This window comes from Arvicanthis niloticus, chromosome 2 (assembly GCF_011762505.2).
Source record: "Arvicanthis niloticus isolate mArvNil1 chromosome 2, mArvNil1.pat.X, whole genome shotgun sequence".
Classification (NCBI taxonomy): domain Eukaryota; kingdom Metazoa; phylum Chordata; class Mammalia; order Rodentia; family Muridae; genus Arvicanthis; species Arvicanthis niloticus.
The window spans coordinates 139,777,759-139,792,978 of record NC_047659.1 but is presented as its reverse complement, the minus strand read 5'-3'; the positions used below and the strand labels follow the sequence as shown (position 1 = coordinate 139,792,978).

Sequence of the window (15,220 nt, the reverse complement as noted above, 5' to 3'; positions counted from 1 at the left end):
GGCTTTTTCATGTAGGTCTGGGGAATGAATTCACATGTGGGTCCGCTCTCCTGTAAGCAAGCTCCTCTACCAAATGTGTCATCTTCCCAGCCCCCATCTTCAAAAATAAAAGTTTCCATGGAAAACCAATGAGATGATGATTCTTTTGGACAGGGTCTGGGATCACCCTAAGGAAGGAAGGGTCACAGGTGTGACATGTCACCACAAAGATGTCTGCCAAATCCTGTCCCCCTAAGGCTGGCTGAGAACTCTGTGCCCGAGCTCAACACATACCTAGCCAGAGAAGACGAACTCTAGTAAAGTGGGAGGGCCCACAAATGCTCCCCAAATCAGCTTCCAAATCCTTATCCAAACACCACCCAGCTGCACGTTAGAAAGACGCTATTTTAATCCCTGCATTCAAACACATCTCGGTGGCATTTCAGAATTCACAACTTCATTTTGAATCTCACAAGGACGGGGGCGGAAGAGAGGCCGCCTCATCTTTTCCTAGCTTAGACTCTCCAAAGGTTTGGTCTCTATCCAGCTGGAACCAAAATTCTCAAGTAAGAGGAGGCTCAAGCACAGCCTTCTGCATTCTACAGGTGTGGAAAAAAGGAGCTATCTCCGGCTATCTTCTCCCACTCAGAGCTGACTTGTTCATTCACAGCAGCTGACCTTTGACCGCTGTGAATATATAAATGACCAGTTAGCAGCACTTATTTATTATATAAATAAGTCAGACTGTCAGTTTACCGAGGACAATGACTGAGCTGTCCTGTTTTCGGTGGTTTGCATGGAGCACAACACTAGGGAGCACTCCCTGGACATTAGACAGATAATGAAGTAATGACCACAGATGCCTCTCATATGCATAGCAAATTCTTAAGGTACCAAAGGTAAGTAATTTCTCACCAAAACTGCCCAGGCTACCTAAAAATACGTATTGCTAGTTGCCTAATGAATATAATTTAAAAAACACACTGGCAGATGTTGGGATATCATCGTATCAGTAATTTGGTTTATGTCTCCATACAAAGCCATTAAATTGGCCGTTCATTGCTAAATCAATTTGGGTGATGATCATTAAAAGCAAAATACATGCACAATTAATCATATCCTTCGTGAGGAGCGACGTATCAGCTGGAAAGTTATTCCTGGTGTGGAGACCTTGTCAGTGAAGCTGAGTTTGATGGAGCCGGGACACTAAAGGGTCTGCATGCCAAGGGTCTACCTGGGCACTACTGACAAATTTTACCCAAAGCCCCTCTGTCCTGTAAGGAGGGCAAACAGTACTTCATGTATCTTAGTGAATACATGCATCTGTGTGTGAGCTTGCCTCAATCCATGCAAGAATGGCATAAGATGGCCCTAGTCTGTCTGTATGACTTTCATAGGATGATTCTTCCTTTTCAAGTATTATAGTTTGAATATGAAACTTCTCCCATGGGCTCATACATAAGAACATATGCCCCAGCTTGGAGCATCATTTGGGGAGGTTGTGAAACCTTTGGGGCTATGCTGTCACTAGGGCTGACCTCTGATGGCTATAGGCCAGCTCCACTTCCTGACAGAGTACCTTGTCCCCTGAAGCTGTATCTGTGGGTTCCTGCTACTACAGGCTGCTGCACCCCCAGCTACAATGCCTCCCTTGCCACAGTGGACTGTAGCTTCTGGCCAGTGATCCAGAAGAAATCCTCACTCCCTTAAGCTCCTTCTGCCCTGGATCTGGTCACAGTGGCAAGAAAAGCATCAAATATACCTGGGCACTGTAGCAAATGAGTCAAAATCTAAGAACTTAAATAAAATATGAAATTCTCAATGGGATATTGGGCCTAGTGGAACAGGGAAATGAAGGGGAGAGGAAATGTTTCTCCTTAAACTCTCTCCATTCCCCGTCTGCTTTTCAAGACATCTAAATTAAGAGGAAAATATCCTGGACCAGCAGGTTCATTTAGAGTGGCATTTCAGGGTGATGTGCATCCCCTTCGGAGGCATTGTGGACATTTATGCAGATAATGTGGAAAGCCTTATAAAGACAAATACTCGCTCTGTCCCTAACATCAGTGGCCAGTGGTATTTGTGTTTGCACATAAATTATCTCTTGGACATTAAGTGTGCTTTTCTAACTAAACAGCAATTGCTTTGAGTTAGCACAGTAAAGGCTGAGAAAATAACAACCAGCCAAGTACCACCATCTCTCCCCACAGTAATTGTAGGACGGAGGACAGAGCAGTAATAAATATTAATTGGATTTTCTCTGTGCTAAGCATTGTGTTGAGCCCCTTATGATGATCATGTATTATGTGGATGATCAAGACTCTCTCTATTCTTATAGAATAATCAGGCTGCTAAATATTTTAACGCTCACACCAAGTCATAGTCATCACGCTGGGGTTTTTTAATGCACCCTTATATCAGAGGCAATGGTGGTAGGAACCTTCTTCCATCTGCTGACTCTACAAGTCTTCACTGGGTGTCTACTCTGGGGACAGCTGTAGAGAGAAGAGAGAGGAATCCCATGGGCATCCCATGTTTCTTGGCGGGGGAGGGGGTACAAGTAATAAGCCAGAATACAGTCTAAAATGTACAAGGTGGTAAGAAACAGATGTCTAGGGATACAGAAGCAGGAAGGAAAAAACATGAATGTTTGGAAAGGTCTCACTGAGAAGGTGGGAGATGAGCCAAGGAGAGAAGGGAAGCAGCATGGGCCAGTGGAAGGAGTGGGAACAGACACAGCTTAGCTGGTCAGTGGAGGACCCAGCAATATAGGATATGGTGCTGAGTAAGAATGGATGAAGATGTAGGCTCAGAAGATGGGGGTAGTTACTCTAATACTACAAGCAGAAAGAACGGGACATTAACCAGAGTGGTACCAGCAGATGCTCAGAGGATAGGGGACGGTCAGATTCTAGATAAAGCTCAAAGACTGAGTTCACACAGCCTCTTGAAGGAATGGCTATAGTGGTGGGAGACAGGGAAGGAGAGATTTGGTGCCAGTTTTGCTTGGTTTCTGGCTTAGGATTGATTTTGCCAGGGCAACCAAAATGCTGTCTAATGGCTAGGATGAAGATACTGCTAAAAACAGCAAGCATGGGTAAGTCCATCAAGGCTGCACATGCATTGAGCTTGAGATAGCTAGGCTAGGATTTCAGCTAGGGAGGTGGGCAGATGGAGAACCGGCCAGAGGGGAGCTCAAGTGGTCCATGGTGATAAACTGTTAGATTAGAGCAAAGAAGGGTTATTTAAACACTAAGTCATTGAGGAACGGTAAGGAAAATGGGTCTAAATTTAAGCTCTGAGAATTGCATTGTGGATCAGTCAGGATAATTATAGATAGAAAATTCTCCTCATTGCAAAGAAAGAAGCCAAATGAAGATCCAAATGTAATCCATCTAAATGGCACACTTAGCGGGTTAATGACGCAGACACCGCCTATTCCACTCATCCAAGAAATCTCCAGTGTCTTTTGAGAATTAGATAATTATAGATAGCTGTTCCCCTCCTCCCCATAACTCCACAAATAGAAACGTCAACATTCCTGAACAAATATTGTACCCAGGGCACAGCCTGAGACCTGGAGGAGCCAGTGTGGACAAGACGACACAGAGACGTCTCAATTAAATGAGTTGAATTTCATTTGGCCTTCTGATGTTCAAAGCAAAGAGTCAGTTTACACTGACTTTGATTGCTCAGGGCAAAGATTAGGACTTTCATTGAAGGTGACCTATCTGTGACCCATCTGAATAGAGGGGTTCCTAGTTTACTTCCTGTCTACTGACAAATTGCCTAACGAAAGCTTCCTATCTTATTTACAAAACTATACTATAAACTATATTTAATATATATTTATATCTGAACCTTTTGTAAGAACCTCATCCAAAGAAAAGAAAGACCTAAAGCAAGATAAATATTTCTCAAAAAAAAATTAATAATTTCACTAAGTGAATGAGGGAAAAATTCCTTACCCTGATTTAAATATTTAAACCACACACACACACACACACACTCACACACGTGATACCAGAAGTATGGACACCTTTCATGTTTTGATGTGTTTATCAAAGTAAATTTAAATTTAAATAGTAATAGTGATAAAATCTGCCATTGGACAGATACAGACACAAGGTAAGAAAATTACAACCCAACCCTGAGAATCGTTGCCACCCTTAGCTCATCTTTGATCACAATAGAGATAAAACTGCAGTAAGAATCAATACTCTGTACTCTCTCTGCATGCGCACAGATATTATCTTATTTGATGCCACAAGAAAATCTTTAAATAGCATACACTGTATAGACATTGGAAAAATCAAAGCCACGAAAGGTCAAAGGTCATAGGCCTAATGAGTCAAACAGGCAGAGTTCACTCCTATCTTATCTTTTCCCAAACCTGGGGACATTCTTTGACACGACAGCTGCTTACCATGAAATTCAGTTTACTTGTTTAATTATAAATACTCCCAGACATGGCTGTCCTCCACAGACGCTTGTCTGGATTCCATTAATAAAGCCATTGTCATATTACTTACCAGTTGCAAGGTCATCCCTCACTTTGTGTGGTCACTGGGTGTGTCAACATACACTCTGTCTGCTGAGTCTGCCAGAACCACTACCTTAGCCCTCTGGGACTCACACAGTGCTCAGAATATACATGTTCCATGCTATATACAGCCTAGATTAACACCACCAACATTCCTGACCTCAGACACTGGGTCCTTAAAGTCACATCCCCCAACAATCCTCCACCTTTGCAAATCTTCTACCAAAACTTCAGTTGGCACTCAGCTCTGACGACAATAGACTTGGCCTTCTTCACAAATTATAACACGAGAGCATCTTAACAGACTGATGTACTGGTAGATCAAGGTTGACAAGTAAGGCCGCTTTTATACAGCTATAAACTAACTTTTCTATCTGTGCATGACTACCATAATTCAATGAATATTCTTGTGTATATTTAGATAAACACGGACAGAATGACTATGTCTTGAGAAACTGGACTATTCCAAAATACTGTAAATACGAAACAAATGCAAACTAGACTCTGTTTCCTCTCTGTTTGCCTGCCTCTAATGTCTATCCAAAATTTGTTGGGATTCACACAAGACTATATTATGTCAATTATAATAATATAGAAAAAAAAGACTTGAGAGTGATGTTAACCAGTTTTCCCTATAAATCACCCTTGTCAGGATTTGGCATCAACTCTGATCCTCATGAATAATTCATATTCTGTGCATTAATAATGCATGTCCTCTTCCTGTTGGAATGCTCTCCAGCACAGAATGAATGTCTAGACCCAATGCCTTCCATTGACACAATGGAGTAAATGCAGGATTAGAAGCTGGCTTTCTAACACTCTCCTTAAAACTGTGATACATGATCGCCACAAGATAGCAAAAAGTGTGACACTCTTAGGATTTCTTCCTGGTCACATGGAAGTCACTGGGTTGAGGACCCCAGGGAGAATCAAGGAAACTGTAGCGAATCCAGGAAAGTTGGTTAGTTTGCTGTGTTTACAACAGTCACAGACTTGAGAACTGGACTGTTCAAACATAGTAACGAGCAGCGAGGAGGAAGCAAAGAAAGAAATAGGCCAAAGGAACCAGGCAAGAGTTTTATAACAACCCAGGCTGTTCCTCCCCTGCAGACATTCCTCTCTAAGGACAGTTACTACTGAGAAATGTCTTTTATTCCCAGTCAAATTAAAGGCACATTTTAAAAAAAAAAAAGGCAGAGACCATATAAAAAACTGGTAGCAGATGCAATGTATTTGTGGACGAAGATACTCAGTGGATCACTCAGCCTAATGGAGACATTGACGTTCTCACCAACACTAGCTTCCCTTGCTAACTCTCAGCCCTGCCTAACCACCACCACCACCACCACCACCACCACCCTGCCCCCAGCCTCTGGCAAACACAAACCAACAAAAACAGCCATGGTATTAGACACATGGCAGGAAGAAATGAGGTACCCAGAAACACACACACATTCATATACATATATGTGTATACATACATATTCATATACATATATGTGTTTACATGCTCCAATATCCCCCCCTCCCTAAAGACGACTGCTGCTTAAAACCCAAAGAGAGGCAGGATGGTTCTCTCCTAAAGTGCCTCCAACAAGAGAAGAGCAAAGCAGCCTTAAGAAGGGAGTCATTGGGATTCATTTATTCATTCATCTTTCATTCTTTCTTTCTTTCTTTCAGCTCACAATCCAGGAACTCTACACAGGCTCCATGCTCCACACGAAATGATCGTCCAGTGGGACTCAGAAGGTGGAGTCTAAAAACCAGAAACCCACTGCCCAGACTCAAGAGTAGCGGAGCTCCGATTTGGGCTTCTACCAGGGAGTTGGCCCTGTCCGAGGCCAGCTCTCTCCACCTCTACTAACCCCTGAGCCGCAGAGCAGAGTCCCTGGGGCCAGATACTCACTGACCTTGCTCCCCACTTAGAGTATCTGCCCTGTGTCCTGGCCTCCATCCATCCCCTGGAAAAGTTAAGTTGGCGCTAGCGGGATGCCGGCCGGGGACATCCGGCAGGCTAAGCACCATGCCATGCTTTCCAGATTCAGCACCCATGGCTACCGGGAAATATTTATTCCGAGTCAATGGGCTCCGGTAGCCACCGCTAGAAAGTCAAGCCATCCGAGAGATAAAGATAGCTCCATGACATACTGGATGCTGGCGTTAGCGCCGCAGCCGCGGTAGCCTGGGATGTGGGCTGTGAGAGCCACCAAGCAAGTCCCCAGCGCGCAGGAGCCGGGATGCTGGCCGCAGACACAGACCCTGAAGTCGCGAACAAGGATCACGGAAAGGATGATACGTACCCCTAGGCGTCTGCTCCGAATCCTCACGTACCCCTGCTTCACTATGTCATTAAAATTGGAAGCCATCCCAGACAGACTGTGACCCTGCTGCCCCCAGCGTGCGCGCGGCACCCTGAGTGGCTTCAAGGAGGGATGTGGGGAGGGTCAGGACAGAGACTGAGGGAGTGAAAGTTGACAAGGTGATGCGGTGAAACCAGGCGTCAGAAGACGCACATCGCTTTCCCCTGTCTCCCCAAAGCCTGAAAGTGGGCGGCCCGCCGGCGCCCAGCAGCCACTTTGGGGGAGAGCGGTGGGGAGGCAAGACTGGAGCGCGGCGTCAGCTGACTGGGCGGCAGCCTGCCAGGAGGAGGAGCCGCTCCAGCCCCCAAGGAGGAGGAGGAGGAGGAGAAGGACCAGAACGGAGGAGGAAAGAGAGGAAGGAGGAAGCAGAGATGGCCCAGAAGGAGGAGCGCACGGGTCCCCTCCCTCGGCCTCCGCCCACCTGGCCCCCAGTCGCCCTGATCCCACCTCCTCTCCCCAGGGGCGGTTGCGCGTCCCTGCACAGAGCAGACATCCACGAAGCTCCAGCTCTTGCCTCTCTTTTAGAGAGAAAGACATCGGACTCCTTTTTTTTTTGAACAGCTGTGTGTGCCCCAACCCATCCCTTTAGCCTCATCTTTTCCACATAAGAGCTAATTAAGGGTGTGTCTGTGTCCAGGGAGACTGAGCTTCGTAGTTTACCTGTGACCTCCACAGATAAAGAGAGAGCCATCTTCAAGGCTTATGCTCAGCTCTTCCATGAGGACTCCCTGCTGTCAAGCTCTAGGCTTCTAGAGCTTGTCCCTTTTCTGGCTTGAGCCTGTCTTCCCAATAAGACTGTAAGTTTCCCCGGGAGCTGATTCTTGGCCTGTCGCTGCTTTGTCCTCAAATCCCCGTTCTGTATAGATGATCAATAAATCTTAGGACTTTGTCAAGGTGGCAAGCTTGTACCGGGCAATGCCCTGTCCTTTGTATTCATTGACTCCTTTCAGCTCCCCTGCACACATTGAGGTGTGGCCCCTTTGTGTAATTACCAGGCTCCCACGTAAACCTCCATAACCTGACGGTATAGCTGCCCCTGATAAACACTGTGGATGTGTATAAATATTCCTTCGACGCTAAGATGGGGGGAGATGTGAAGGGTTTGTGTCTACTTGATTGGCCCTCCTTAAGCAAACTTAGGTTGATCACTGCGGATACTCTCTGACCATCATCTTTCCTGGCTTTGCTATGGGACAAGTGATGTGATTTTAGCATCTAGGTTTTACAGAACCCGAAGCTGAGAAGAGGCAGTCCCTGGGGACTTGCCCACCATCCCACAGCAGGGCAGCACAGCAGGTCCAGGACAAAGGGATGAGTATTCTGAAGAGACAATGTGGGGCTGATGTCATAGCACTAGGTTGTTTCTTGATCTCCAAAGTGGGTCTTAATCTTCCTTTTCTGAAAAGCTAGCCCATTCTTGGTCATCAGAGCTAATGAGCTGGGCGACCTTCAGTGAGAGTCACAGAGAAAGAGTCATCTATTTCACAGGTCCTTAGATCTGATGACACTGAATTCCTCTTACCACTAGGACCATACAGGACTTCCTTTGTCTATGGTAACTCTTCTTTTAGTCATCCTGTCTTGATAGGTATTAGTCAGTCCAAGAAGAGAAATCACCCAAGAATGTGTCGTAGAATTAAGGCTAAATTGGGACAACCAGAAAGCAGAGATGCAGATGAGGAGAACTCTGCTATACTGTAAACCATCTGCTCTGTCTTCATGGTTCCATTCTATGAAAAATGATGTTGTAAGTGTCAGCCTTTCTTCCAAAGAGGAGAAAATGGTGAAGTCATTTGGAGGGCTGCTTTAGAAGAGCCAGCACTTAACCAATCCAGCCCATGGTGACTGTGAAATGGAGGTGTCTGTGAATGACATCTGTCCAACACTTCATTTATGGAGCAATTACAGTGTCACGGGAACAGAGAACGAATCGAGTGCATAAGAAGATGGAAGTGAGTGGCCCGTAGTAACAGAAATCATAGATAAGAAGGGAAAAAAGCATGTTTAAAAATAAGGATGATCAAATTGGACTAGGAAATGCCAGCTGGGAAGAAACAATTTTTTAAGTGCAAGGTTGAATGCTGTATACCGTTTTATTTGGTTGGATAAAAAAAAATAAACCTGATAACACACATGCACGCACACATGCACACATACACACATACAGACACAGAGACACACACAGAAACATACACACACATGCACGCACACACACACATACACACACAGACAGAGACATACACACCACACATACACACACAGACACACTACACATACACACACATACACACACACATACATACACACATGCACACACACACACACACACACACACACACTACAGACTGTGGTCTACCAATCACAGGACAACCTCTAATTCTTCCATAAATTAGGCAATTCCTGATGGTGTCATGGAAGGAGAGACCCACAGGGATGCAGAGTCCAGCAGTACCTCTGGACTTTCTCAGGATTCACTAACCATGCACAGCTGGACACTGCTGGTCACAGCAGCAGAGAAGCACAGGAGAGAGGCTTTCTCTCCAGATAAGTCTACCACACACCAGCAACATTAATTCTTGCTGTTTGTTCAGTTTCTACCCTTAAGACTGTTTTTACAAGTCTTCTTCTTTCATGTGTTTCCAGAGTGATTCTCTCTCTCTCTCTCTCTCTCTCTCTCTCTCTCTCTCTCTCTCTCTCTCTCTCTCTCTCTCTCTCTTTGTGTGTGTGTGTGTGTGTGTGTGTGTTAAGATCAAGCAGGTGCAGATGCATATGGAAGCCAGAGACCTGGGAGCTCTACCTGCTTGCTGCTTGTCTTTCACCAGTAGGTGAGCCCCAGAGACGGCCCATCTCCGCTTTCCGGCAGCACTGCAAGCTAATGCCGCTGCCCCTTTTCTTTCGTGGGTTTTGGGGATTGAACCCAGGTCCTCACACCTGTAGTAGAGCTCCTGAGCCATCTGCCCAGTTCTGCATTCGCTTCCTTAGATGACTGGTGTTTCCTTCAGACGTGGCATATGGTTCCAGCTGGCTGGTCGGAGTTAATTGGCTTGCATTTAGGAAGCATCCCCTTGACTACAGCTCTTGAAACTTGGCAAGCTCTTGCCTAGATCTCAACCTTAAAAAAAGTAATATTCATTTTATTTAGTGTTTGTGTGTCTGTCTTGTGTATCTCAGGCTAGCCTCGGTCTTGCTCTTTGTCATAGTTAGGGTTTTACTGCTGTGAATAAACACCGTGACTAAGGCAACTCTTATAAGGACAACATTTAATCAGGGTTGGCTTGTAGGTTCAAAGATTCAGTCCATTATCATCAAGGTGGGAGCATGGCAGCATCCAGGCAGGCATGGTGCAAGAGGAGCTGAGAGTTCTACATCTTCACCTGAAGGCTGCTGGCAGAATACTGACTTCCAGGCAGCTAGGATGAGGTTCTTAAAGCCCACGCCCACAGTGACACACCCACTCCAACAGGGCCACGCCCTCTAATACTGCCACTCCCTAGGCCAAACATATACAAAGCATCACACTCTTATAGCCAGGGATAGGCACGAACTTCTGATCCTCCCTTCTCTATCTTCTGAGTGCTGGCATTATAGCTGTGGATAGCCATTCCTGGTTTATTCCAGGATGAAGCCCAGGACTCCATGCATGCCAAGCAGGGAGTGCTCCACCTACTAAGCTGCATCCTCAGCCCCCATCTCAGCTTTCTGAAGCATACTGTGTTATCTAGAACCTCTCTGACAGGACCCTGTTTCCCCTGATGCATCCCTCAGAAGAATTTTATCTTTCTATCTTAGCTTGAAAGTCAGTTTCAAGCAAGAAGTCTCCTGTGCTCCTTTCTTCTCTAAAGACTCTCAACTAGTCCCCACATTGCTTACAGCTGATACCTTGTACATCAGTGCCTCTAGTCACGTCATTAGTTTGTTGACAACTTTGGTTTATCAGTATGTACACACACATGCCTGTGGGTGACCTGTTCTACAGCATGTACTTCACACACACACACACACACACACACACACACAACTTGTATCTTGTTTTTATTTTTTATTAGATTTTTTAATCTCTGTATATGAGTGTTTTACCTGCTTGTATGTTTATGCCCTAAGTACGTGCCTGGTGCCCACAGAGGTCAGAAGAGGGTGTCAGAAGCCCTGGAACTGGAGTTACAAATGGCTATGAGCCACAAAGACTTCACATGCTTGTCCAAGGAAGGAAGGAAAACCAGAGCAGAGAGTGTCTGGAAAGCAGAGCTGTCCCATGCTTTCTTCCACCTGATTGAGTGTCACTCCCAAGTCACCTTTCTTTATTTAGTGAAGCCTGGTGGAGTGGTGCCTTGGTACAGAGCAAACCTCCTTCCTGGTGACAGCCAAGTGGCTTTCAATAGAGCTACCTCACCTATCAGAGAAGAGGCTCCATGTGTTCCTGCAGCTCTGGTGACACGCCCATGAAAGCAGCAGGGGGTGGGCGGGGCTCAAGTTATTTTTGGTAAAGGCTCTGGACGAGTGCCACACAGCCTCAGCGTTGGTGCTTAGCAGCACTTGATGGAAGTGTAGAACTTAGAGGAGCCTATTGCTTGTTCTGGAAACATCCAGGAGCCTCTGGATTTCTGCAAATACTTTTCTAGCTTAAGGAGTTCGACAGTAAGAACAGAGGCTGGAGAGAGGCTTCAGTGGGTAAAGAATCACTACGCCATCCCTGAAGTCTGCAGTTAAGGTCGCCATTACCCAGAAGAGCAGGAAGCAGAAGCATGGCTGTTTGTGCTGGGGGTCGGAGGTGACTAGAGACTAGCAGACTTGTGATTCACTGGCCAGCCAGCCTAGCCAACCAGAGAAATCCAGATTCAGTGAGAAATCCTGACCTTAAAAATTGAGGCATGGTGCTAGAGAGATGGCTCAGAGGTTAAGAGCACTTACTGCTCTTTCAGAGGACTGGGGTTCAGTTCTCCACATCTGGAAGTCAGCTCACAATTGCCTGTAACTCCAGTTTCAGAGACCCTGTCTCCCTCTTCTGGTGTTTGCAGGCTCCTGCATACGTGTGGTGTGCATAAATCCATGTAGCCTCATGCATACACATAAATTTAAATAAATATACAATATATACATATATATGTACGCACATGCATACATATATATACATATATACATACATCATAAAAAATGAGGTGGTAAGCAATTGAGAAAAACTCCCAGCGTTGATACAAATTAATAACAATAGTAACAGTTGGTTCTGAGCCAGGCAGTGGTGGCGCACACCTTTAGTCCCAGCACTTGGGAGGCAGAGGCAAGTGGATTTCTGAGTTCGAGGCCAGCCTGGTCTACAGAGTGAGTTCCAAGACAGCCAGGGCTATACAGAAAAACCCTGTCTCAAAAAAAAAAAAAAAAAAAAAAAAAAAAAAAAAAAAAAAAACAACAACAACAAAACACAGTTGGTCCTGCCTTGGGAATTCCAGAGACAGGACAAGAGCTGCTCATGTTTTGTTACCTTGTATCGCTCTCAGGCGGTGATCCAACTGACCTGGCTTCTAGCTAGTTGACCTCTAGCTCTGCAAGGCAGCAGTTGGAAGTTTCTATTTTAATGAGCGTCAGCTTTGTATTATATCAACAAGTTGTCCGAGTGCGAGTCAGAGAAGAGCGCTGCTGTCTGGATTCTCTTTGGAATCCAGTAGAGACTTGGCTATTACAGGCAGTATTAGGGCTATGGCTAGCAGAAGTGACCTATGTGACTTAAGGAAGCATGGGTTTTCGGGGTCTTACTGATGGCAGCTCATTACTCACACAGCTCTGACATTGAGAGCCTCCTTAAATTTTGTGCCCTAGCACCTCATTTTCACCCCTTATTGCTAGATCTTAGGAAGGAGTTCTATCAGTCTAACTAGAATGTGCCCCCATGAACGACATAAGACCCAAGCATGGCTGGCAGGACTGGAATCCACGAGGTGGTTTTAGGTCTGGATCTTTCTCCAGCCTCATTCTCTAGCTTCGCTCTCTACTAAAATCTCATTTAGCAAAGGACTAGAGTCCTACATGGGATTTCCATGGGCCATCTGGGATTAACCGAATCAAGTTCAGTTGGGAATTTGGAAGCGTTCTAGTCCAGTGGTTCTCAACCTGTGGGTCTCGACCCCTTTGAGTTGGGAGGAAAACAAAGAGATTTATATTACAATACATCACAGTAGCAAAATTACAGTTATGAAGCAGCAATGAAAATTATTTTATGATTGGAGGTCACCACAACACGAGGGACTGTATTAAAGGGTCACGGCATTGGGAAGCTTGAGAGCCACTGATCTAGTCACAGAGTCGTGGTGCCTCCAGTCAGGACTCCTTTACAGCAAGTGACAGAAAGCCTCAGCATTGGGGGTATACAAAGGACAGAGGTGACCTGGTGTTTTAGAGATAACTGGCAGGCCCATTCCTCCTCAGTGTGTGTTGTGCTGACAGAGACGTGATGAAGGAGTATTGAAAGGTTTCCCAAGAGGCTATTTCTTGTGTTGGATCTGAAGTTTTCATATGGTGGGACAAGATCATGAGAGCTCTGGTTAATCCGTGATGGTTTTGTAATTCAGTTATTGGAAAATTCTAGAAACTTTGGATGCTGGGCCTGTTTGGAGAGAATAGCTTTACTAGAGATGGCTGATATCCTGACCTAGCCCCTTCCCTTCCTCTCTGTCTTTCTCTGATGCCTGAGGTAAGACAGTAGAGCCTGCCCTTGGGCCACGATGTTCTTTCCATCAGTACATTCCTCAGACAATGAAGTTAGGACCCAAACCTGTGGAATCACCAGACACAGTAAACCTGTCCTCAGATATTGGTCACAGCGATGAGGGGCTGACAGAGGGACTGTTCCGAGACAACTCACCCAGCCGGGTTTGTTACCTGAGAAATAATGGAATGATTACATAACATAAGCTATTACATTTGGGGGTCCATAACAACAGCTTGATTCCCACTCCAATAGCACAGCATACTCCTCTGATCCTGGCTGCGTGGTGTCTGGTAGGCCTTCAGGATTGAACCTGCTTCTCCTTAGCTTTTGGTTCTGCTTCTTCTGCATGCTCGCCCCCACCCCTGCCACTGGCACACACACATACAGACACTTACATGTATATGCGCACACAGATCCTGTTCTGGGGTCTTATGATGCTGCCTGTAGCTTTTGACTCCTTTTCATCCACATTATGTTTCCAAGCAGTATGGATAGGAACCTTTGTCCCAGAGAAAACAGGAAGGCAAATGTGTTCTGGAGGCAGAGGGGAAACATTCTCCATCTCTGACGGCAGGGGAAGAAGATGGAGTTTCTCTGACATGGAGAAAGTCCTAAAGGAGTGACTGATATATTTATTAAAGTATTAGCCTATCTGATCAATAAGAAAATGAGTTAAAAGGTCTTAACATCTTTTTAAATTAGTTATTATTATGTATACATATTATATATGTACACATATGTAAGCATATACATGTGGGCATGCATACCATGATATAGATGTGGAGACCAGAGCACAGCTTTGTGGGGTTGGCTCTCTCCTTCCAGTTTTATGTGGATCCCAGGGATTGAACTCAGGTCCCCAGGCTTGGGCAGCAAGCCCTTTGCCCTCTGAGCCATCTCACAGGCCCCTCAAAAGCACTTCTAGTGGCGGTTACCCAAGAGCCTTTAGGAAAGAGGACTAAATGCTAATGAGAATTTGAGTCTGAATCCATTGCTACAACTGAGCGCCCATGTCACCAGCTGCCGAAGAAAGAAAGTCTCTGATTCCCTGATACTCCCTGACCCTTGACCCCATGATACCTGCTGACCCTTGACCCCAGAAGTGCCTGCTCTGGAAATGCACCTCAGGGCACAAATGGTAGAGCGTGTGCACTACCCTGGCGCGTGTGCACTACCCTGGCGCTAGCTGCTTTTTCTTCTTAATCCCCTTTCATGGCCACGTCAAATGTGGGCTAACGGTGTGTGCCTGACCTCCAGTGTGTTCGACATCTTCCTGAAACTCTTTCGCAGATGGCCCCTCTGCTGTAGAATGGCCTCTAGATGTTTTCCACCTTCAGACCTGAAGCCTTCTACCAAGAGAAAGTCATCGTGGCCATCGCGAGGGCTCTTCATCACAATAGCCAAGATGGATACAGTTGAGCTCACCCGTTTGCTCATGGGGTACGTTTTACTTGACCCAGAAAAAGGAAACTGGGGAGGATGGAAATCAGAGTCTCTCTCCAGGGGGAGGTGGCCATCAACAGGAGCCAGAGATCTTAAAAAAACTGATTAATGCGTGTACGACTATCCACAGAGAGAAGTCTTGTGAGGCTGTGTCAAGCAGCCTGGATGGCTTTGGAAGGTGGAAAATGGAAAAGT

At 45.7% G+C, this 15,220-nt stretch overlaps 1 protein-coding gene across 1 annotated transcript in view; it reads right to left on the bottom strand.

Moving 5' to 3' along the window:
- Nucleotides 1-7,078, bottom strand: part of Dok5 (docking protein 5) — a 142,727-nt gene extending 135,649 nt beyond the window's left edge. The window contains exon 1 of the mRNA XM_034493718.2: nt 6,823-7,078. Within this exon, the coding sequence (XP_034349609.1) occupies nt 6,823-6,888 (66 nt within the window). The 5' untranslated portion in view covers nt 6,889-7,078. The remainder of the gene's footprint in view (nt 1-6,822) is intronic.
- Between the last annotated feature and the right edge of the window lie 8,142 nt (nt 7,079-15,220).